The sequence below is a fragment of the Episyrphus balteatus genome, chromosome 4, assembly GCF_945859705.1.
Source record: "Episyrphus balteatus chromosome 4, idEpiBalt1.1, whole genome shotgun sequence".
NCBI classification, from domain to species: Eukaryota; Metazoa; Arthropoda; class Insecta; order Diptera; family Syrphidae; genus Episyrphus; species Episyrphus balteatus.
In genome coordinates this window covers 12,895,364-12,921,288 of record NC_079137.1, presented here as the reverse complement: position 1 = coordinate 12,921,288, position 25,925 = coordinate 12,895,364, and the positions used below count along the sequence as shown (strand labels likewise).

The window sequence follows — 25,925 nt, the reverse complement described above, 5'->3', positions numbered from 1 at the left end:
ACGCACTAGAATTTTTAAGCCATTTTATATAAATATTTGTTTTGGTCGAAACATCTAATTCCATTACAGTTCTCAGAAAATGAAGGTACACCAAGTACTTTGTCGTACTTTGGTTAGAAATATCTCCTTAGCCGAAATTTCACTAAACAAATGCATCAAATAAGAAAAAAACTAATTAATTTAATGGAACATCAAATAATATTTACAATATACAACAGACATTAAATATACAGAGGCATCATGATTCTTATTTCAAAAAAAGCTTTTATGGATCGGTTCAAGTAAATATCTCACACTTGGAGGCAAACCTAACTCAGCAAACTCTGGCATCAGTTTTCATTAAACTTTGCGTCCATGCAAACGGATCTTCCACCTCCAAATCATCTTTGTGTAATTTTTTACCCATTGCCACAAGATCTGCGTATTGTGATACAACAGGATCACGATTGCATGAAGCCGTTGATATTACATTATTTTGCTCATCCAAATAAAATGCAACAAATTTGAGGTCTTGAACGCTGCCAACAATTTTAATACTAGCTGCTTTTCCATATCCGGAATATCGGAAGCTTTTGCCAAACAACATGGTCCAAAAGTATGGAACGGCTTGGAGTTCTTCTGCCTTTCCTGCCATATTCATGGCTGCAATTCGGCCATGGTATTGAGCCAACTGGTAATGTCCAATTGTAGCACGTTCATTACCAATTGTATAAACTGGTGCATTGGCGATATCACCACCGACATATATATCATCGATATTTGTCTTCAAATGAATATCAGTATCAATTGATCCATTAGGATTAATGGCGATCCCAGAGTCTTTAAGGAAATCTGTATAACAGCGGGATCCAACGCCCATGATACACATTCCACATGGAATTTTTGTGCCATCTATCAATTCTACTTCGGATACTTTGCCGTTTGTGCCCAAGATCTGTTTAACACCGCTATTCATGATCATATTAACATTGTTATCTTTAAAAAGCTGCAAGACCCTTTCACCAATCTCGTCTCCAAAGCTAGGTTTTAGCGGGACATTATCTCGACCAATGAGTGTGACCTATAAGAATTTGAATGAAAATATTGATTTCAACTGGACAGTCGTTATTAGTAAAAATACTTACACTTTTAACTTTTTTCACCAATGCTGCAGCAGCTTCGAGAGCAATGAAACTTGAGCCCAAACATACCACATCCAGATCTTTTGAAATCAGAGGGTTTATTGCAACAGCATCTGCATGGTCTCTAACTGTGAATATGTTCTCCAATTCGTATCCAGGAATTGGAACCTTAACAGCCTGCGATCCAGTTGCGATATAAATTTTATCGAACTTGATCGCATATCCGTTTGAGCATGTAACAATTTTTGCATTTGCGTCTAATTTTGTAGCCTCAACTCCTAACATCAGTTCAATAGAATATTCATTATAAAAGTCCATATTACGGAATTGCATCTTGGAAACGTCGGTATCGAGAGTTTTGCTAACTTTAACTCGATCATATGGCTGTGTGTTCTCCTTGCATATCATAACTATGCGCCCAGTAAAGCCTTCCTGACGAAGTGTTTCCACACACACTCCAGCCGATGGTCCTCCTCCGACGACAATAAATGTCTTATCATTATTTTCATCTCGCTTAACCATATCCTTGATACGTTTATTCTTATCCAAGGCACTTTTTTTAGCCTGAACCTTAACTTGTCCATCTTTTTCAACTTTAACCTTATAGCAGGGTATTGAATCTAGACCGGGAAAATCTTCAATATCACCTGTTTCGGTGTTAAAGCATGCACCATGCCAGGGGCAACGAACACGACCGTCTCCAAGACTTCCTGTATGCAAGGGAGCTCCATAGTGAGAACATTTATTGCCAATAGCTGTTAGTTTGCCATTTTGTTTTATAAGAAGAATTTTTGAATCCTCATCGAAATTCAACTGTTTCATTTGATTTTCTTGGATATCGGATTCGTTGCAAACGACTTTTTCGATAATGTCCTCCATGTCGGATTCTGATCGGAATTTATAAGAACCTGTGTCACCTGGAAATAAAATTTTGAAAGAGTAATTTAGTGAACAGTTTACGTACAAATTTTAAGTATAAAAGGCTTAAGTTTACTGTGTTCCTAAGTTTGTAGGTATGAGCTAGTTTTGTAACTGAAATATTCCTATACATTTCTGTCTAGAGGTAATAAAAAAGTTACGTTAACCTGAATAGTAATTCTGCGGCTTGCTTAAGTCATTACTCCCGAAAAAAGTGAACGTTAGTTATACATATAAAAACATCATTTTCATGATAATTTTCTTAACCATGTTTGAAACAAGGGAAACATTCCCAGGGATATTTTTATTCTCTTGCGACACAAGTAGGAAGGTGGCTCCGAAATCTTGGTACCAGCGTTGCAACAAAGTGCCCGATCAGGCCATTTGTCCCCCTATTTTATATTTTGGCCCTTTGCCCGGGCCTATTAGAAATGGCCCACGAATCCAAATTTTAGTAGATTCATCTTCATATTGTGCTTAGTAATAATTAAAAGGCTTTACAAAATTAAATATAAATCATCGCGATGCATCGCAACTACAATGTGTTTTCACCACAAATAAATAGGTATGTAGGTATACTGAATTCATTAATTTATTTATCTCGTTTAGTAATTTGATTTTTCTTACGACAGTTCTTTTTATTTATTATAGTAAGTGGCTCAAAGCTAAAAGATGTCTGTGAATTAAAAGTTTAAAATGTACATCTGTGATTTTTTTTTTAATTTCTTTTGTAAACTAATAAGATTTAACAAATTTGTTGCCAATTTGTAAATATTTATCAGGCTTTTACATCCCAAAATGACGTTTGTCCCATACAAAAAACGTCATTTAAAATTTTAAAAGCCTGTTAAATGTTTATGAAATCGGCCATTAATGCATTAAACAAATAAAAAAGAATAAATACAATTTTGAATAAATAGCAATTTTATTTTTTTGTGTACATATATGTAAGGAAAACTTTGTAAGTAAAATATTTGGCCCACACATTTGTCAAATGGCCCTCAACAAAATTCGAAATGGCCCTCTATATAAAATGCCCATGCATATAAATGCCCATTTATATAAAATTCCAAAAGAATAAGTATATAATTGAAAAGTTAGTGGATTGTTAACTGATAACCACTGAATTCGTAATATTATCACCGTTTAATTTTTGTTTACTGTGCAACTTAGAGGGTCACTGTGGTGTATGCGCAACCTTTTTTTTATTGAAAAAATATATATGTATACTTAAAATTGAATCAGACAAGCTGATTTTCCATACGAAGTTTTATGTACATTTATGTACGCCGCCTTAAGGGGCCATTTAAAAAATAGCTTCAGCTATGAAAAAGGAATGTGTAAGGCATTTAAGATTTTTAATACGCGATTTTCTTTATTATGGCTTTTCTTTTTTAAGAAGCTAAAAACATTTGTGTCACCCAAAATTGTAGTGATCTTCACTGCAGAAACCGTTATTTCAAAAACTTGCTGAATTTGGAATGCAAAACATGGTTTTCAAAACAACAAAAAGTAAGGAACTGCATGATTTAAAAAAGTTGGAATATATTTGATATAACGCCCATTTCAACCAACCATATTTAAATTTTGAACAAGATTGCTATTTTCGGATGAGTTAGGAGCAAATTTGTATACTGTTGAAGATCGTTTGCAATAACATAGACAAGAAAAATAAACTAGGCTAGACTTTTTTTTTATCAAAACGAATGTTTATTAATTTTTTTTACTGACGAAAATTAAATCCATTTAGATTTTTACTGATTACTGATTTAATCCAAAAAAATTAATATATTTACCATATTAAGTAATAGATTTTATTGATGTCAATCGATTGATAGGTTCAGTACCACATTATAACTATCTACATTCCAACTATCTATTTCTAATTAAAGTATAGTTTGATTGATTTTGAAGATAAACAAAAGTGTCATACAACATTCTGCAAATATGTACTTATTCAAAAAAAAATTATCAATTGCCTACCTATTGTACTGAAAATATAACGGATTCCCTAAAAAACTATAAATCTAATACAGCGACGACATTTTAACAATTGTAACCGTGATCTTATTTCTCATTAAACTACATCAACTATATCAACAACCTAAAATATCAGTTGTTTAGTACCTGTTTTAAAATTTGGCATCAAAAAGCATTTTCATGATTGTGTTATTAATTTTAAAACGTGACGTCACAGAATTTTTTTGACTTCAGATTAGTTTTTGTGTATTTTGTCACAAACTAGAATGTCAAATCTCATAGCATAACTTTATTTACCCATTGAAATGAGATAATTTGAAAATTTAATTTAATTTGGTCGTGATTTTGTTAAACAAAAGATGTCAGTTTTTTAGGATTTAGTGCACTAAAGTTCTTAAGAATACCAAGTTTTATTATTTTTTATCCAAAAATGGCTATGCAAATGATTTTTGAGGCCGAAATTCATAAAAAAATAAAATGCACGACTGGGTCGCACGAACTTGCTCTTAGAGTTAAAGTTGCTTAAATTTTTAAGACTTTTTATATAGAAATTTGGAAAAAAAAATAAAATTCGGTTTAAAAAAGCAATAAAATAAAATCTGAAATCAAATTGCCCTCCAAAACAAGTATGCAGTTTTGATTGATATGTAAAGATGCATTTTTAGAAAAAAAAATTTCAAAATCGTTAGAGCCGTTTTTTAAAAAACTAATTTTTTTAAAATAATTTTTTGGGAAAAAAGTTTTAAAATAAAATTGGTATGCCATTTTGTAGAAATCACTAATCAACATCTAAAAACAAAATTTCAAGAAAATTCAATGTCCCGTTTTCGAAAATTTGATTTTTCAAAATTTTTTTAAAAATCCAAAAATTATTTTTTTTGGTTTATATTTAAATTGTATAAATGCTTCCTCACAAGTTTTGTTGAAATCGAATAAGCACTTTCGGAGATAATCGGATTTGAAAAAAAAAAAAACGGTTCTATGCCAGGTACCGTTAATAATGATTTTCAAAAAAAAAAAAATTCATTAGAAGGTAGACCTTAGTTTAAAACTAACATTTGAGTTTTTTAAACAAAATCGTTGGAGCCGTTTTCGAGATATTTCAATTTTACTAAAACGGTATATGACAAGTACCGTTATTTTTGGTCCAAACAAATTAATTCCAAAAACCCCTCTGGAGAGTCGCTAAATAACGCTACATACCAAGTTTGACATCAATCGGTCCATCCGTTTAGGCTGTAGCTCCTTATACAGACAGACAGACAGACTGACTGACAGACAAACAGACAGACGGACTTCCGGGACCCACTTTTTTGGCATTCTCTACCATCGTAATGTCATGGAAAAATGTTATCTCAACTTTTTTTTTTGTACGAATGCATAACTTGATATATAGTACCTATATCGCAAGTAAAAACACCACTCTGCTGTTATATTTGGTAATTATTGTAAGAGTATTGTTGGTAACACAATAAATTTAGGCTAGTAAAAGCCTTGCACTCAAATGTCAAGAGTTATTTTGTCTAAATGCACTCGATTAAGCAGAATTTCTATAAGAAGTAGGTATACCTAAGTAAAAAAAGAAATAATACTTCACTATATTCCTGGATTTTAACTTGATTTTTATTTATACTCTCAGGTCTTACAAAATTTCAACTTGAATAAATCGCTGACAAGTTGCAATGCAAGATTGAAAAGTAGGTATCTCTAAAAAATCTTCTGCATTTTCTCTCATATTCTTTAAAGACTTTTATTTTTTCTGTATATGAACCATGATAACAAGTTACGAAACAAGATCAATAAAACACACATGGTTGTTATCCCATTGATCCCAAATGATATCTTTTTTTTTTAAATAAGAAAGTAAAGAGTAGGGCGAAGTCGAGCTCATCAGGAAACATGTTCTTAAAAGAATATGTATATAATATGCAATGCATATATTATCTATTTCCCCTTCTGCCTATTTTGAAAAAAAGGTTTCATATTTATTTCAGCCATCAAAGACTTAAAAGTCTCTAGTTTCAGTTAGTATCTTCAAAGTTATCGTAATATCAAGTTGGTTCTTAGCCTTGTTGGATTGTGTCCAAATATCCAAAGGTTTCTCTCTGCGTAAGCTTTAACCCACTATCATTTACCGTTTTATTTAAATTTAATTGCAATATATTTACATAAATATAGGCATCAAGTTCAATTTCTAACGTTTATTGGTAATAAACGTGTTTTATAAAAAAAAATATAAAATAATGTATCTGAGGAAACCCCTATAGTTTGGACTCATCATTTCAATGGCATTTTACTGACCAATGATTAGAGAAGAAAGAAAAAAAAATAGTTTCGTCAAACTAAAAATTCACTAAAACTTGTGGGTAGTTATCAAAAAGGTATATCGTCAATTTATACCTACAGCAACGATCAAACTAGAAGAAAAATAGTTCAACAAACCAAAGTTGAACGACCGTTCTATAGTATAAAGAAAGCCTCAAGGGGAACATCTAAATGGTAATGACCTGACTATTGCATTGGAATGTATTAAGTGCGAGAGAAATATATTTTAAAACTAGAACCAGTATAAAGCTGGGAAGAATCCTATAAAAGATTACTCACCAAAGGTTTCAATAAACAGAAGTACTCTGACATTCATCATGCATATATCAATCGTAAGTTTTAAATTTACATATATTTACAAAATTTATAATATTAATATTCTTTTTAAATTTTAGTTGTATATTTTGGGATGTATTCTTACTTTCACCATTGTGAGGGCAGATGTTGGAAGCAAAAAAGTTGATGTTCGATTGCCAGTTCATAGACCAGAAGTTGTTGATGATAAAAATCCTGAAAATGTGAATGTTTTGCTATCGACACTTTTTGAAATGCATCATAATCTTCTTGCACAAATCAGTCTGCTAGAAGATAAATTGAAAACATCCTTGCCAACAATTGAAAAATCAGAAATCAAACATATGGTTGCGCATTACACAGCACAAAAGAATAATATCGAGTTGAGTATTCATCAAATTCAAGCCAACGATGGAGCTGATGTAGCACAATCACGAAGCATTGCCAAGGATTCAGCAGTAGATAGTAAAAGTATTCCACTTATATTAAACTTTTTCAAGCGTGGTCAAACACCAACTCCCGAACAGTCAAATGCAAATATTGGATACTCTCTAGCTAATCATCCTACAGCGACGTATGTCTTTCAAGGACCACCACCACCACCGGCACCATTACCAGTGAATGTTCAAAATGGTTTTCCACAACAGGTATACTATCAGGAACAACCGCAACAACAAGTTGTTCCGCAGTATGTGCCTCAACCTCAAGTAGTACATCATCCACAAGTTCAGGAGATCCAGTACCAGCCGCAACAGGTACAGCCTCAATTCCAGCCACAACCTCAATTCCAGGTCCAGCCTCAATTTTATGCTAGCGCAGACCAGTCACCTCATCACTATCAGGAGCAACATCAACAAGTCCAATATCAAGAAGTTATTTCACAGCCTCAGTACCAGCAACAAGCGCAACAGATTCAAGGCCAATATGAACCTCAGTTCTATGCGAGTGCAGACCAATCTACTCAACAACAACCAGAACAGGAGCAACCAAGTGACCATCAGGAGCAAATAAATCATGAAAGTGCCCAACAGTATGTACCAACTCCTCAAGAGATTCAGCAGTACCAGCAACAGATGCAGCTCCAGGCACAACAACAGCCACAAATTCAACCACAGCCACAGTACCAACTCCAACCCCAACCACAACCACAACCACAACCACAACCACAACCACAACCACAACCACAACCACAACCTCAGCCACAGATCCAGCCCCAGCAACAATATTCATTTGAATCCGTTTTCAGACCTTCAAGTGTTCCAGTCAGACGGCCACAAGTCTCAGAATTCGATACCCAGCGGTACCAACAACAAGGTCCATTCGGCCAGAAGGAAGGTATATTTGTCTACTATCCCAATGGTGTGATCACTGATGACAAGGATCGTCCCACAATTGCAAATCGTTTTGGCCAAGCATTCGATCGTTTTGGTCAAGCTATATCAAACGCTATTAGGCAACCCACAACAAGTCCAACAGTTGAAAACGGCTTAAGCAGTGCACCAAGATCGGAGATTTTGCCAGCTAAAGATGAAGTCAAAGGAAGCAGTAAAAAAACATCTAGCAAACAGAAACCTTTGGTGGAAAAGAAGACAAAACTAAACTCAGAAGATACTAAAGAAGAAAAAGAAATCTCAAAACCATAAGACTGTAAAATAATTGAGCATATAGCGGTAGAGGGAAATATGTATAATGCAAGTACTTGTGAATTAACTATTTTGCAGGTCTAGACTTAAATAAATATTATAATTATAGAGGAAGACATTATTTGTCTTTGATGAATTTCTTTTGAATAAATTAATAAATAAAAGCACAACTGTAAGTTCGTTAGAATGGTACTTGTTTTAAATAGTTGTCCTTCTAGATACTGAAATTTATAATTCAGTTACTATAACTTAATTGTTTAAAATCCACATACTGCAAAACAAATTTTTTTTTAATAACTTCCCCTTTTAGCTATGTGAAGTAAATTTTGGTTTTCAAGAGGTTGGTAGTTTGAAAAAGTTTTTTGTCATAATTTTTGAAATAGAGGTGGGCTAACGAAAAAAATCAAATAAGAATTCTAAGCCCTGATTTTTCAATCGTCAGTTAGACTATCAGAGGAATAAATGTCAATATAAAAAAAACTTTTATTCCTAGGAATAACCTCTAACTGAGGTTTATCTGACTATTGAAAAATTGGCCATAAGTCAAATAAATAACATTTGAGGCGCAATGCCCACACGAGTGGATGTACTTTTTCTAAATTATAAATTAAAAAGTTCACTGTGGTGTATGCGTACTATTTTTTTTTGTGAGGTGAATAAAAAATAGTGCTTCTATAATAATTATTTTTAAACTAAGGGAAGGATAGTGAAAATAAAATTTGGGCTGTCTTGGACTAACCTTAGGCAAATTAAGTTTTAAACTAACGATTTTGTCACAGGAAAAAAATCTCAATTTTTTCGGTTTCTGATATGAACAAAAGGTTTTTAACACTGAATAAAAAAAGTTATATTTTGTGATTTTTGAGGTAAAAAAAATATAATTCCGTTATAATTTTAGAACTAAAGGTAGGCTAGCGAAAACAAAATTTTGGGCTATCCTGGGCTAAACTTAGGCAATCGAACAAGGCAAATTTGGAAAAAAAATTGTATTTGGGGCTTAATCACTTGTTTCATAGAATTATATTCTATTTTTTGCCTACAAAATGCTATGAAAACAGGAAAAAAATCTCAATTTTTTCGGTTTCTGATATGAACAAAAGGTTTTTAACACTGAATAAAAAAAGTTATATTTTGTGATTTTTGAGGTAAAAAAAATATAATTCCGTTATAATTTTAGAACTAAAGGTAGGCTAGCGAAAACAAAATTTTGGGCTATCCTGGGCTAAACTTAGGCAATCGAACAAGGCAAATTTGGAAAAAAAATTGTATTTGGGGCTTAATCACTTGTTTCATAGAATTATATTCTATTTTTTGCCTACAAAATGCTATGAAATATAAGTGCGCAAATTTGGCATAAGTTTTGGCATCTGCAATCATTATGCAATATCTTGTATCAAACAACATCGGTTCCAATAAGTTATAGATTTTATTTGAAAGAAAGTCAGTCTATGCATTTTAAAAAATATTTGCGACACTTAAACAAAAAAATTTAGGAAAGTGCCAATGTTGAATTACATTGAAGAGGTGTATTTTTCTTTAGTCAGGTATACAGTTTAGTCAGTTTAGGCAGAATTTTTTTGTTGAAGTATAATGCTGGCAGAACTTTGAAAAGCAGAATTTTGAAGCCAGAATTTTGACCCGATCCCGTTCAAAATTTTAATGTGAATATTATTATTGCTCCCACATATTTTCGCTTTTTTTCAATTGGAATTGAAAAAAATCTGCGTCATTGGTTAAACAAAACAGATGAGAGTTCTGGACTTATTTTTAGGTGAAATTAGAAAAATCTGTTTCTCAGAAGCGGCTCTACTGTGAATTTTGTTCCTACTTTCTAAATAAAAAAAATTAATATTTTGTGAACCATTCCGCTGCCACAAATGTTTTGGGTTGATGAAATCGAATCCAAAGTCCTTTTCACTCGATCATGTCAGGTTTTCTAGATAACCTAAAAAAATGTTCACCAGACACCTTTATAAGAAAACCTTTTTTGAGGTCAGGTCATTTATAAAATAACCATTTTCTTGATTTCTGACTTTCTCGTTAAAGACTAAACTGATTTAAACGATTTATTTTTACAATGGCGTTTGATTAGCCACAATATTAAAATTTTCAAAAATATTCAAAAATTTTAAAAATATTTTTGGGTTTACAAAAAAATATTTTTTTCAAAAAATTTATTTTTCAAAATATTTTTTTTTTTTCAATTTTGTTTTAATGCGTCAATAATAATTTCTTATCACTTATGTATTACCTTCTAAAACTCCATTTTTATTTTCTTTTTCTTTTTGAAAAATGTTTATTTACCTATAAAAGTATACTATTTAAAAAAATGACTCTAATGATGTTCAAAAAAAATTTGCTATAGTATATTGGCAGTATAATGGCATAGTGCATTTGAAGCGCTAAGTTTAAAAAAGAAGTTGTTTTCAACATTTGTGTTGATATTTCTTTTCTTTATTCAAATTATTCTTTTATGAATTTCGCCAGAACCGAATTATTTTTAATTGTTTCAAGAACACAAATATCTTTTACTTCATTTACCTATTTCAAATTAATAATTTTAAAAATGTACAACGTTGCCAAAAGTGCTTAAAAAATCTTTCAAATATTTCGCATACATATGTATTAACACCTTATGTTGAATTGATTTTATATAGCAACTTTGGAACACTTTTTAAGATTAATTTATCAATTATGAACACTCTCTCTTACATTATTGAAGTAATATCTTTATACTGATAAAAAATCTTGAAAACCAAACGACCTCAACATTAATTGAATCGAACAGATCCTACATTAATGTTACAGTATTACAGTTTTACTTTCATTTATTTTTCAATGATAGTAATAAAATCATAGTGACGTTTGCCATCATTTATCAACATCAACATTTTTAAGAGAATAAATTCTCTCTCGCTGGTTGATGACACATGGTTTGGTTAGTGAGACAGCTGGTTAAATGTTTGAGAATGATTTCCATTATGCCGGACGCAAAGTGAATATGACGCATTGGGAATGCTTACTTTTCTTCTATTTACTTCTTTTTTGGCATTGAAACATTACTTAAATAAATTGCACGACTGGGGTCGCACGTACTTGCTCTTATGCTTAAAGTAACTATAATGTTAAAGCTTTTTATTCAAGAAATTTAAAATTCGATATTTTGAAGAAATTTCATAAGTAGTATAAAAAAATTAAATCTGTTTTTATAATTAATAAAACTCCGTTTTAAAATGTCTTAAAAAAAAAAACAAATATGCCATTTTATTTCTCGTATAAAAAGGTATTTTTAGAAAAAAAATTTTGAAAATTGTAGGAGCCGTTTTTTAAAAAAATAATTTTTTATATATAAAATTTTTTTAACATTTTTCAAAAAAAAAGTTGGTATGCCATTTTGAAGAAATAATTAATTTACACATAAAAACTAAATTTCAAAATTTTTCATTGATCCGTTTTCAAAAAATTGATTTTTCAAAAAAAAATTTTGAAATATTTTTAAAAAAAACAAAAATGCGTTTTTTGAAAATTTTCTAAAATTTTAATATTATCTTTACTAACACACTTTTGTATAAAAATTTTCATTTAAATCGGGTTAATTTTGTACGAGATATTCAGAAACGAAAAAAACCGTTCTATGACAGGTACCGTTAATAACGGTACAAAAAATATTTTTTTTATTTAAAAAGTATTACACACAAAAATTTTAATCAAAATCGTTAGAGCCGTTTTTGAAAAAAATTAACTTTTCTATTTCCGTTATATGGCAGGTACCGTTAGTTTTGGTCATAAAAAAAAAATTTCAATTTCCCCTCTAGGGAATCACCAAAAACTGCTAACTACCAAGTTTGAAGGAAATCACTTCACTCGTTTAGGCTGCAGCTCCAGATAGAGACAGACGGACAGACAGACAGACAGACAGACAGACAGAATTGCCGGACCCACTTTTTTGGCATTCTCCATCATCGTAATGTCATGTAAAATTGTTATCTCGAGTTCGATTTTTTTTACGAATCCTAAACTTGCCCTATAGTACCTATATCGCAAGTAAAAATTATATTGGCCGGAAAACAAGATTTCTCTTTTAAGGTTATAAAAACAAACCAAAAACAAACCTTCCGAACACACGTTAGTTCCATTTTTGCACTTATAAAACCTTTAAAAAAACGTCATTAAAACAAATTTAAACAATTATAAATAATTTTAAAAAATTAAAGTTTAAAACTAAACAAATATTGAGTCATAAAGAATTTTCACATTACCTCAATTATTTCTTATCTGGTATAGGTTATGTTATTTCGTTTTTTTTTTTTACTTTCAACTTAATTGATAGGGCGGACGTTTGGGTTCCGGTTGGATGGTTTCGTCGCAAAACACGCAAATGAGGTGAAGTGTGGAAAATAATTATTATATTTTTAGTTGATTGTCACATAAAGATTTCTTTAGGTTTATTAAAACTCTTTGCGGCTTAATATTTCAAGTAATTCTTACAACATAACAAGAAAAAAAAAAATATGCTGCAACTTGAGAGAGACTATATCAACCGTGTCGATTGTAAATTCGAGCACAACTACTGTTGTTATGTTGTGGTAGGAATGGAAATCGTTGGATACACACGATATACAGGTTTTTCATATTTTCTTCTCGATATTGATTAAATTGCTTGGTAGTCTCTGAGAGCATCAGGGTTGGATTTGAAAATTTGCACTTAATATGTTTTATAAATTAAATAAGAAAATTTGAAGGTGTTTGATAATGTGGATTATGAAGTGATAATTGTGAGATTATCATGATATAAACGAGCTAGCAAAATCTTTGTTTTGATTTCTTTTGTTATTAAAGTTATCTCCAGACATAAATGTTGATAAAATTATTATCAATGTATGGCCTTGAAAATCACAAAAGATCAGATTCACTTTCATTTTATTTCCAAAAAAAGTACATACATAGTTCAAATTTGTCTATAAATACCAAGGAAAATAAATACTCATACACATACACGTTTTTTTCAATCCGTCACCTTAAATTTTTCTCAGAGTTTTGTCAGACGATAAGTAAAAGATATACATCTTTGCACACATAAACTAAAATTTATCAGGAGCGGCCATATTACCTAATAAAAGTAAGATTAAAATATTTTGAAGCAGCATAAAAACCTATTTAAAAAAATGCATTTTAATGAGTTCCTAATTCACTTTTGTGTTGAATCTGGAGATCGAATTCTAAGCATTTAAGATTCTATGTACTGCTAAGTTATACTAATATGTTAACCTCTGGTAGGTAGGTACTGTTACTCTAAAAATCATTATCATGAATAATAAACCGATATGAAAAAAGTGTGTATGGCGTATGAGTAATTTTTTTTACTTTTTTGATTAAAACAATTATTGTGTTTCCGAATTTAGTCTATTTGATCATTACTGTTTGGTATTACGCTGGAAGAATAAAATTGTAACAAAAAAAAGAAATTTCATTTGAAAATTTATGATATTTTCGCCCTCTTGCTAGTTTTTTTTTTTAAATATTTAATCAAAACTAGACAGTGTGTGTACAAAAATAAACTGAAATAGAAATGAAACTTTAAAATTGCCCCATATGCTTTTAAGTTAAGGACTTTATACAATGACATTGAAATAAGGAAATATTTTGATATCTATATATTTCAATTCATAATATAAACGAGTTAGAACGCGGAAATGAATCCGTCGTACAATGAAAAATAAATTGCAATACTTGCACTGAAATGCTTCAATCTCAAAAATTAAGCTATATACGAAGTTTTGATTCTGTAGTGTAAATATTTTGTCTAATACACATTAAAAAGGAAATTCATTTATCGTTAAATAAAAATCATTCGGGATTGTTGCTTTGAAATACATCGAATTTACACTGAGAAAAAAGACATACAAATTTATGAATTCATTTTCCGAACCCTAGTTAATATCTTTCCTGGACTAAATGTCATATAAACAAAATAAACACAAGGTAACACTATAATAAGGACAAGGATTTAAATATAGAATCGAGATATTCGAAAACTTGGGCAGTGTGTTTATAACAGAAGTAGCAAGTAGGTATTTTTGTGAACTACATTTCCGTAGGACCGAAATGAGTGTATGTTCTCTAGAAATTGAAAATTTTGTTTCAACTATAATAGGCATTAGCTCGCATGGGCTTATGTCAAAATCATTTGTGTATAGACATTTAAAAAATTCAAAAAATATTTGTAATTTTCTGGCTTATTTGAATACCTGATCTTAAAAAATAAATGAGAATAAATTAGAGACAATGCCCTAAATCCAAATGCATATGCAAAAAAATCAAAATAGTAAATTTTGTAGTTAGGGCCTTTACGAGATTATGGGCAGTATGCTTAACGAAAGAACTGTATGTCGTGTATGTTCGGCAACTAACTAATGCCATTTTGACATAAGCTCATGTGAGCTCATGCCTATAATAGTTGGGCCTTTAAACCCCGCAAAACCCAGAGGCAGATGAGTAGTATGAAGCAAATATGTGAGAAAATTATGATATGTGATCTGATCAGAATAGCTCCTAACAAAGGAAGGAGATCCCATGGTTTTAATTCCAAAAAACTGTTATAACTGTTATAAATTAGCAAACATCGAATCAAAATTAAGAATAAATTTTGACTCACAGAATTCTATAATAGCTTTTTTTATTTTCCTCGTGATCCAGATCACATCATTGTATTTATTTGCGAAACAATAACAAAACAAAATCCTGCTTTTTTGTAAAGCTAATAAAAACAATGATCTGATATGGATCAGGAGGAAAATAAAACACAGCTAATATCTACATTGGATATCGGATTGCCTTAAAATTATATTTTCTTATCTCTAATTTTTTTTAATGAAATAGAGGAATTTTATGTATACATTTTATGTGCTCATAAAGTGTTCCACGAAAAGGCTGCATCTCACTCTTTATAAAAAGAAAGAAAGAGAGATAAATTGATTATAACACTTTTTTAATATTGGAGTTAAACTTTTGGTATGAGTCAACAATCCATCAAGATAAGTAATTGACCTTCTTATAATATGTAAACAAAAATCTTAAATATTATTAGGTACAACTCATCGATGTTTGAAGGTAATTACTTTGCTGTTCATAAATGATGTCTACTTTTTTTTAGATAAGATATTAATCTTCCAAAAAAAAACTGTAAAGCAATCGACTATATTGAATGTCCCCTTTTTGTCAAATTATAATTACGCAGCAAAAATGATAGAAAACTCAATTACTTTTAATTACTGAACCTTCCATGTCCTTAGCAAAAAATAAAATAGACATCAATGTCTTATGGACAGTGAAGAACCCGTTCTCTCCCACTCAAAGCTAATTTGTTTTCATTTCACAAAATTGAGTTATGAAAGGCTTTTAAACATTCCTATAGGAACCTATACATACATAAATGCTTTATTAGCGTGAGTAGGTTTTTTTTTCGACTTGTAATCTACAAAATCAATTATAGTATAAGCAATTTTAAGACCTAAAATAAATAGTTTTTTCACACTAACTCACGCGATAAGCCGCATGAAAAAATCATATTAACAATCCTTACTTAATAAATAAAGGGTACCTAGGTTAACACAAAAAAAAAACACACAAACTATAAACAGAAGAAAGGATACCATTACACCATACTCTTTAACTTACCATCATTCTCCTGCGCACACGCCGCATTTTTCTTATTGGTTTTGTATTCCTTGCAATTAATGGACCCCATTTTTCGAGATAATTTTTTCAATTAAATTTTCAAAACCTGTTGCAAGATGCTTTATGATGATTTGAAATAATTCTTTCTTTTTGAAAATACCTTATTTCAAAAACACTATATAGAACGTGTTAGTGAATGAATATCTTTATTATTTACCACCGATGACGACAACACTTTGAAACGCCCAAGTTTTGTGACAAAGAAAATAATTATATTCTTAATTCTAGTTAAACAAGATGCACATTTTCTCAAAAGACATGCATAAATAAAACAAAACAAAAACACTGTATGGGGGAATACCACGCGCGAACAGCGGTCTAATGACGTTTAGTTATTTAATATTGACGCTAAAATAACCTGTTCAATTACAAATTGTTTGGCCAGCAGAAATGGGTATAGACTTATCTGTAACTCATTCGCTAGCTTACTGAATTTTAATGCTTCTGCCGGTTAGAAGGGAATTTGTGTTGTGTATTGTTTGGTATCGAAGTAAGTAAGAGCAAGCAGCTGTTTGATACACTCCGAATCTCTTCTCTATTTTGAGATTAGATTTTTTTTAGAGATGTCTCGTTATTTTGGTTCATTCTTTTTTATTTAGAAATAAGTGTGTTTGTGAATTGATGAATATTCAAAATGAAATTATGTAAATACATAGATGTGGAAGACTGATGTTTTTCACTTTGTTGTCTATTCTTTATGGTTTTCCAGTAAATAAACAATGCACCTATACCATTTTAAACTTATTTCTATACTTGAAACCTTAAAAACCTGGACATTAACAACAGAAATTTTGAAAATCCAAAAAAAATTACATAAATCTCAAAGAAAATAAGTAAGCTTTTTTCGTTTACTTTGGAAGACAACAAAAACAACTGATTAATATTTGACGACAAGTGTATTTATGTTTTTTTTAATGAGAAAAAATTTTAGAACAAAAACAACAGTTTCATGAAAATCGCTAGATACCAGATTGGTATACAAATATATCTTTAAGTGTGCAAAGAGAAGAATTACATATTTTTCGAAAAAAAGTGTAATTCTGCATCATATTGAATTGCCCCCTATAAAACCAAATTGCCCCCCTGTGGGGCATGGGCAACCGTTGTACAATCCCGAGTTGGGTCAATATCGTCTAACATTATGTACTAAGTATATAATCTGACTACAATTTGCTACCGACAAATAGGATAAAAATATTTATTTTTAATCGGATTCAATGCGAAAAAGACTATTTGGTTTTTTAAGTCATTTTAATTCGAAAGTTGCAGCTATAGCTTTTAACGATTGCTGCTCCCAAACGGGGGTTTGTTGTAAAACTCTTTCGAACGTGCAACTTTGGGCTAATAAACATTAGAATATTTATATAAACATTTAAATATGAAGAAGATTTATGATTTTAGATGAAAAAAGTTCTTTGTTTTGGATACGAATTACACCTTTCAATATATGAAAAGACCACGCACTAAGAGATATTAACGTAAATAAATAGAAGTAATTTTTGTTTAACCCTTTTTTTTACTAACTTTAACACTTAAGATTATTTTTCCGATATCTTAATTCCTAAAAAAAATTTGGGTTGGGATTACAATCCCCAAAATCCAAAACTACAAAAACCCAGAGTACCGAAAACCTAAAATCCCAAAAAAAACCCAAAATCTCGACCTATGAACTCCGAAACAATTATAAATATATGATCTCCTAAATGGGCTCTAGGTCTTTTTTAACAAATTTTTAATATATCGTCGACGTTTCGGGCGTGGTTACACCCAAAATAAGGACTAATTTTTTAAAATTAATAAATTTCAAGATTTTGCTTAACTAACATATTGTCTGATTAAAAAGGTCACGAAAATAGAATTTACAATTATATAAATTGAAAAAAAATCCGCATTTTTCATTTAAAGGTATCACAACAAAAACATTACTGTTAAAAAAGGAGCCAAGTTCTCCTATGTTGAAATTATGCTGGCACAAAAAGTACTGAGATGTAAAAGTGTACCAAGTTCTAAAGTTTGGGTTCAAATTCGTATCAATAAAATTTTGTTTGTTTACTTGGCAATTTTTGAAATAACTTTAAAAATCGGTAATTAAAAGAAAAATTGTCATTTTTGCATATTTGGCATGAAAATGCAATGGTAATGAAACCACAGATCCACAGTAGATCTTTCATCGAGACCTTTTCAATAATAAAGGCCAAAGTAATCAATAGTGCTGTTTCTCCTTTATACAGAATATCGATTTCTCCATTATCCTTGTACGGATTTCGTTATTTTTATTATTCTTCTTCCTGCGTTTTTTTTTTTTTTTGACGTTATTGAACACCTTATACTTATATTAAATATCTCAAAGACATAACAGCCCATAATATCATATCAGCCAACTTCTTCTCTCATAAAAATTCAGTCCAAAAAAAAAAATTTGAATAAAAATCGTCTCCTGTACCCACAGAAAACCCAACTGTGACTCACTTTCTCCATCCATGTGAGGTGAGTCACATAGTGCATATCCGATGTTGCCAATAGTTCTTAGAACACTCTCTTCTTTAAAAGCCTCAGGTATACCATATCGGTCGTTAGACAGTCGGTAGTTGTGTCAAAATAATCTGATAAACGAGGCCATAAAGTCCTTATTGCAACTATTGCAATATATATATACACAGAAAAAATAACGCAGGGATAACTTTACATCTGTTATATTTAGCTTTATTTCTGATATATTTTACTAATTTCTGGGATATTCAACAATATTTTGATTAAGTATACCAGAAGTAAAATTATCCCTGGCGTTATTTCTTCTCCATGAGATTCATTCAAATGTCACGGAGTGTAAATTTGAGATACATACTCTATAGAGATAGGTTTTTTCTTCTGTTTTTTCCACTCTGAGTCATGCAACTGGTGTATAAAATACTATTCCTATCAGATACTTAGACTAAACTTTATTATTTTGCAACATACAACAAAAAAAATCATCATGCCACAAAGCTAAGGTCGAAATTATGAGCAATATGTATAAAGATAAACTGGTTTTATATTTTTGTTTAATTCAAATTATTGGGAAGGTTAATTAAAGAACTTGTTTTTAGAGCGAAAATTATGCGAGGTAATACTTCAATAATACTTTATTAGATTATAGGTAATATACCTACGATACGAGTCATAACATACCAGACTATGCAGTTCCATAATCTCAATGATATAACCAATATTTATATTAATACGTTCGGAATCGTTGTGAAGTATCACGTCTTTTGATAAGATATTCATTAGTAATTATTGTTCTAATCGATTCAAAGACCTCTGATAAGACAAAACTTAGGTATTGTTTAATAACAAATAATAATTCATTGGTTATCAAAAAGTGAAATTTAATAATTCTAGAAATTAAAACATATATTTAATCTCAGAAAGAGCTTAATAATGTTCTATAGTAAAATTACATGAACAAGCATTTATATTTTTTTTAAATTAATTGATTAAAATTGTAACACATTTTGGACCACAAACAAAAACAAGTTCCCCGAAATTTTGATATCTTTACTGCAACTGAAGGTTATAAAACTGTCAAATAATAACATTGTGATAAGATATTCCTGGAAATATTAATTTTATAAACATGCAAATTTTTGTTTATTTGTTTAATCAAAATCTTAGAAAAATGAACTTTGGATCTGCAAAAATTCTGACGGAAATAGATTTTGCGGAGATAATTAAAATAGAAAATCTTTCTCGGTATGCAAATTGAAAAAAAAAAAACAAGGCATATCGGCGTGCATCGATTAGTGTGGAAGAATAAATTGCTCTGGAGAAACTGTTGATGAATCCAACATACAACCAATCACTTTGCAACCTATCACTTTGCAACTTAAGCACAAGGCATTTCTTATTTTTCTTATAGAAATCACTACCAGTTGTTTAGATATGAGTATGGAAAGAAGGTCTTAACAATTGGAAGGTTCCATTCCAAAGAGTCCTGCAGAGCCGATGCCGACCAAAAGCTTGTGAAAAACTCTTCAAATCACAAAATTATTTCAAGAATCTTCTGACATAATTATCAAGAGGAAGTTATAAGAATTCAAAATTCTGCAGATGAGGTTCAATTATTTACTTTGAAATCTTCAAGTCATTTTTACTGATCATCTGATTGAAGCTTATCAATGTGACCTTAGGCCACAAAAATTGAATGAAAAGTTCAAAGTCCGAACATCGAAATATATCGGCTTCGATTCTTCGGGGGTTTACTTTTCAGACTTTTTTTTATGTTTGTATCGCTTCAATCTGTGTTGGGTGTTGTTTTTTTTTTTGCTCTAGACATTGAGTCGTATGCAAAAAAATTAACTCGAACTCTTTTCTCACTTTTTAGAAAATTTTCTAGAGCGATTGATCTCAAGCAAATTTTCTGAAAAGTGAGGAAAGATTTTGAGTTTATTTTTCTGTATACGACTCATTGTAAAGTCAGTGAGTTTTTGGAATTGCTTGGTCGAAAAATATTATGCTCATCTGGCTACACTTAATTAATAAATACATACATACATTTTTTTTTGCACAAAAACCTCACGCCTCGTGACTTGCAATCTTAAAAATTTCCTTGTACGTGTAATTACTCAGCAAAAATTCAAGTTTTCTACAATATCAAATAGCAGAAGATGAGAAGATAAGATATATTTATGTGTATGTATGAACAAGAACTTAACTCTCGAAAAGCCAAGTCGAAAGTTTCCAAAAAATCCGTTATTGTTTTTTTTTTCAATACTTCTTTAATAGGGGAAAATGGGGGAAATTGTTTATAAAGTTGAAAAACTATATATTGATTTAATCCAGCCATATATCAGATCATTTGATGGGTATTTAGAATTCTGCATCGAGTAAGAGTTCTACTATTTATAAATTACAATGTCACATCGGTCGGGAGACCATCGTGTATTCCCTACGAAGCTTCTTTTAAGAGTAACGATTCTTCCATGAGTTCTTTCTGTTTTTAAAGTATGACCTTACTTCCCATAGTACACAGAGCAAAATATGTAGGTACCATCTAAAATTAATCGGATTTCTGCATGATTTTTTGCCAAGATGATTTTCTCCTTAAATCCACTTAATTTAAGACGAAAATCTTCTTATTTTTAAGATAATAAGAAGATTTTCTATAATTTAAGTACATATTAATTGGGATTTTTTGGTCAATTTTGTTTTTTTGTGTAAATAAAAATTAAAACATTAATTTTTGTGCCGACGTTTCGCTGGAGTTTCTCAGCATCTTCAGGAGTGCTTTATTATTACGTCTACACATACATAACATAATATATAAAATTACAATTCTTTAATGGTCACAAACTTATTATCAAGAAGATTTTCATCTTAAATTTAGCGAATTTCCGACGAAAGTCATCTTGGGAAAAAAATAGGGAGAAATCCGCTTAATTTTGGGTGGTCTTTTTTCCATGTAGGTTAGGGTGTCCGTTATTTCCCAAAGTGATGTTTTGGGGGGAGACACCCCCGAGATCGAATGTTTAGGACCTCAATAAGGGGAATTCAGCAAAAACAAATTTTTTTCAGGTCATCAACCTGTGCCTCTAGGAAATTTTTAACTTTTACATAATTTTTTTTTTCTCTCGAGTTAAATCATCTATTTTTAAATTGTTTCTTGATTCTGGTTGAAAAATAGTTCCTTTAAAAGATCACATTCAAAATTTCCCGCTTAAAAAATGTTTTATATTTATATTTCGGTTTTTGAAAATATTAGCTGTTTTCGTAGTTTTTGCTTTTACGTTTTGTTTTATTCTTAAAGTACACCACTTATCACGCAATTTTTGATGCAGTTCTATCGGTTTTTAATTCTTTTTAAATATTGCATTCAAAGATCTGTGTATACATCAAAAGTTTTAATACTTTAACGAATTTTTTAAATTTGTATTTGAAATTTTTACCGTTTTTATACGTTTATTTATTTTTCTCGAACTACAAAAGATTTGTTTACTGTTTTTATTGGGATTTGTTTGACAATCATTCACCTAAAAAATTACATTAAAAAACTTGTAGATACCGGTTATTTCTGTCTATAAAAAAGGTTTGCCCTCTAGGCTAGGGAATCACCAAAACATTAAAGCACGAAGTTTAAAGTAAATCGTTTCAGAGGTTTAGACTGCAGGGTCGAGATAGAGACATCTATCATCGTAATGTAATAGGTATGTGTGAATATTTTTTCAAATTCCATTTTTTTCGTATAATTTCCTAAAAAAATACATACATACATGCAATCGCAAGAAAAAATGAGGATGATAACAATTTGGAAGGCTCTGAATAACATATTTAAAATAACTAATATATGAAGCGCTTACATACCTATAAAATTGCTGTTCAATCAGAACTTCTTTAAAGTTTATAAATTCGTTTTTAGTCTAAAATAAAGTTCACTAGTTACATAGACTTTGTATGGGAGAAAATAAAATAAAACCCAAACTTTTAAAAATGTCACTTAAGAACTTCAGCGCTTCATATACATATATAACCATTTCAAAACCCGATTTGTGCCCGTTAAACTAGAGTTTGGGGGTGAGAGTTTGTGTTAAATAAAACCAATTCTTTCAATGGTACGAAATAATATATTTAGTAATAAAAATGAAAAACAGTATTTGGTGATATATCAATACGGCTTTTAGATTTGAACTCATGAAAAATATAAATTAAATTATTTAAGTTTAGAAAGCAATTTTCAATGACAACTAGAAAATTTTATATACAAGTAGTTTATACACAAGTAGTTTATATTCAATACAAATTACTATATCTGACAGGGGGTACCTATATTGAAAAAAAAAATAATGTTCATACTTTACAATTTTTCAAGTAAAAGCATTTACCATTTTTTATGCATATCACCCTTTACATTGTTAGTCTTTTAAAATGTTTTTTTTCATTGCGATTTACAACATGTTATTTGGTAATACATTTTGTGCGAAATGACCCAATATTTTATAGCCATTTTGTGTTTAAGTTTTAAATTATAATGTATCTACTCAAACTTTAAAAGTCTTTTTTTAAATTAAATTTTTGTGGTACCTACATTGATTACTCTGATACTAAGCTGATTGAGTTAAATTCATTATTAACAAAAAGTGTAGGTACATGTATTTGCCTACTGATAAATTTCAAGCATAGTTTAAGGGAATCATGCTTCATTTTTGCATTGGGGCTTTTTTTTATTGTTCACAGGCACAAAAAGCTTAAATCGTTTTAGCAACTTTGACCATTCTATAAAAAACCTTGAGAACCAGTACCATATTTTTTTCCGGCTTTCAAGCAAGAAACATGAAATCGACAGTGTGGATAAGTACACTCTTTCAATTAACTCTGGTTGTTGTTTTCATTTTGAAACTTCAAACCTTTGTGTCTTATCTTTAACTAAATATAAACATGAAAACAAAAACTTAACGAATCAAAACAAATACTTAGAAACAAACGCTCACAATTACAAATACCATCATTGCGGGAGATCTGTTTACTATTTTTGTGTGTTTTCACTATAATTTAGGTATTTGCATCTAAAATCTAGTACTTGCAATGATTAGAATCCTTATTTTGAATAAAATATCAATGTCTTACATAAAATAAACTAGAAACCCAATATTTGTTTTTATTATTTTCTTAAAACAAACAACAACATTTTAAAACAATAACAACATTCTATCAAAATGTAGGAGTACCTATATCGTAAACAACATGACAAAAGAATGAATAATAACTTGTTGTCTCGTTTAATATGGAAACAAACAATATTTTTAAAAATTAAGCACGCAAAGTTCAATAGCCAAGAATGTTAAACCGAATTTAAGTAGACAATCGGTGGTTGGTGGTGGCGTTTATTACTCATAATATATTGATGATTGATAACTTCGATGATCTATTTTCAGTAAACAAATAAAATCGTTATCTTTGGATTTTTGCTAAAAATAACTGAAACCAATCTGCATCATGTCTGAGAGAAAACTGTGGTGGACCCAGTAGAGGCTATAGAAAAAAAAATATATTTTTACACAGAAATTTTGACTTAAAAACAACTGATGCCAATGCGATAGTAACAGACATTTTATCACTTGTCACTGCAATTCCGGTCTTGTGGTAAATAAATTGTTAACCTATTTTTTTGTTTCCAAAACACTCAGTAAATAGAAATGTGTATTAAACAAAGCAACGAAATTATTTTTGATTGTTAACAGATTTCATTTATTTAAAAGCTTTTCTCAACAATGCTAATCTCCGGCCTTGATTTCTTCAAACGTCGTCGTTGAGCCATGAAAATATTAATGTGTTACTATTCCATTTGAATCAAAGAAACCAACAACATCAATCAAAAAGAAGTAGCTAGTTGTTGGAATAAAAGCTTCAAGCTCAACGAACAACGATAATGATTTATAATCAGAGGTAAATTAGATTTCTTCTAACAAACCACAAATTCTCCAAGTGGGAAAACGGAAATCATTTTTGTTTTAGTTGACTATAGTTGGTTTGTCATTTTGTATTTACTTATTTAATATGAGCATATTGAGTAAAAACTATATTATTGTGTTGCTGCTGTTTTATTTGTGAATGATAATAATAATAAATTTACTATCTAGGCTCTATGGAGACACATAAATGTTCTATTATTGTCACGGTTTTGATAGTTAATGGACTTGGAACTTGTTTTGATTTTTCGGAGATATTGGTTTAACTGATTCATGCATACATTTTGTATATTTGTACTTGTATATTTATTTTTTACTGGATCTATAGATCTTGTATTGGTTTCGTGTTAAAAAATAGTAAATTTAAGGTCTGATTGATTTGCGACTTCCGTATCCTTATGAAAATCCCACTAAAATCCAACTGATCATCAAAAAATGATCTTTTTAACTTTGTGATCATTTCAACATTTTCTTAACATTTATTCTTTCCACGGTGTAAATGAGTTGAAAAGCACTATTTTTCTGTCATCATTTTGAAGACATTATCTTTTGAAGCAAGTACATGCGACATAGTCGTTAATTTTATTTTGTTGTTATTATTGTTGATTTAATCTACTAAACTTTTCAATGACACCATTTTTTTTACTTTTAAAGGGGCATGAAATGAATGATTGGTATTGTAGTTCGTTAAAATATCCTTCAACCTAGTTAAAGCGTCTAGGGTTAAATGAAATTGAAAGCGAGAAATAGGTAAATACGATAAAAAAAGCTTCGGCAGAATTATAAAATACGTCAAATATTTTTTCAAGGAAGCTTTCTAGAAACTTTTGATCAATAGTGCTATGCTAGTCTCGTGTTGAGCTTTTCTAGAAATTTTTTTGCTGTTAATTTTATATGAGGAAAAAGGTTTTGGAAACATTCTTCAGGCTTTTTCACGAGCATGGTTTGCAAATAAATTTATTGCAATTTAGATAATGTATGCTGTTTTCTTAAGCTATTCGAGGTTCTGTAGAAGGAATTATTGAGAATACGTAACGTACATATGTAATATCGAGCCCTTCCCGCTAAATTATAGTAATCGCCAAATTAAATTATGAATTATGGACCACATATAATTGTATTTTTCCAGCACTAAAAAACAAATATATATATGTAAGTATAACTGTTTTGTGTTAGTCAAATCAAGAATTAATTGCCCAAGAAAACATTTACATCAAAATTGTCTCCAATAAGTCTAAGAAAAAAAAGAGGTTGCCTGTAAAGCCGGTTTACGGACGACTGTTCATGATCAACAGATCTCCACAGGTGTTTTGAGGTATTTCGCAAGTTTTTTAATTTAACATTGTGTATCAAATGAAAGGTAATATTATCAGAATGCTCAATAAAGTTAAATCAAATTTGTATTTGCTCTAGATCAACGGTTCTCAACCTTTGAGAGTCTGCGGACCCCTAACAAAAAATATTGT

The 25,925-nt window shown here is 30.3% G+C and overlaps 2 protein-coding genes and 1 long non-coding RNA gene across 3 annotated transcripts; 2 read left to right on the top strand and 1 right to left on the bottom strand.

Annotated features, from left to right (window-relative positions):
- Window positions 1–160: 160 nt before the first annotated feature.
- LOC129918132 (apoptosis-inducing factor 3) lies at window positions 161–16,464 on the bottom strand. Its single transcript, XM_055998501.1, has 3 exons — window positions 15,959–16,464; window positions 1,125–2,038; window positions 161–1,060 (listed from the first exon to the last, which is right to left on the bottom strand). Exons 1-3 carry the CDS (start codon window positions 16,026–16,028, stop codon window positions 314–316), a joined length of 1,731 nt encoding a protein of 576 aa, XP_055854476.1. The 5' UTR covers window positions 16,029–16,464; the 3' UTR covers window positions 161–313.
- LOC129918135 (uncharacterized) lies at window positions 6,719–8,443 on the top strand. Its single transcript, XM_055998503.1, has one exon. The coding sequence runs from the start codon at window positions 6,893–6,895 to the stop codon at window positions 8,279–8,281; it is 1,389 nt and encodes a 462-aa protein (XP_055854478.1). The 5' UTR covers window positions 6,719–6,892; the 3' UTR covers window positions 8,282–8,443.
- On the top strand, window positions 12,384–24,436 carry LOC129918150 (uncharacterized). The gene is made up of 4 exons (XR_008772931.1): window positions 12,384–12,664; window positions 12,725–12,904; window positions 23,926–24,133; window positions 24,250–24,436. It is a non-coding gene; the product is annotated as an uncharacterized LOC129918150 (long non-coding RNA).
- The last annotated feature ends 1,489 nt before the right edge of the window (window positions 24,437–25,925 follow it).

Bases quoted from the DNA above. Each gene is read 5' to 3' on its own strand.
- LOC129918135 (XM_055998503.1), top strand. From the start codon at position 6,893: ATGCATCATAATCTTCTTGCACAAATCAGTCTGCTAGAAGATAAATTG.
- LOC129918132 (XM_055998501.1), bottom strand. From the start codon at position 16,028: ATGGGGTCCATTAATTGCAAGGAATACAAAACCAATAAGAAAAATGCG. The intron at 2,039-15,958 runs GTAAGTTAAAGA...TTTTATTTCCAG, and splicing joins GTGTGCGCAGGAGAATGATG to GTGACACAGGTTCTTATAAA. The intron at 1,061-1,124 runs GTAAGTATTTTT...AAATTCTTATAG, and splicing joins TGGTGAAAAAAGTTAAAAGT to GTCACACTCATTGGTCGAGA.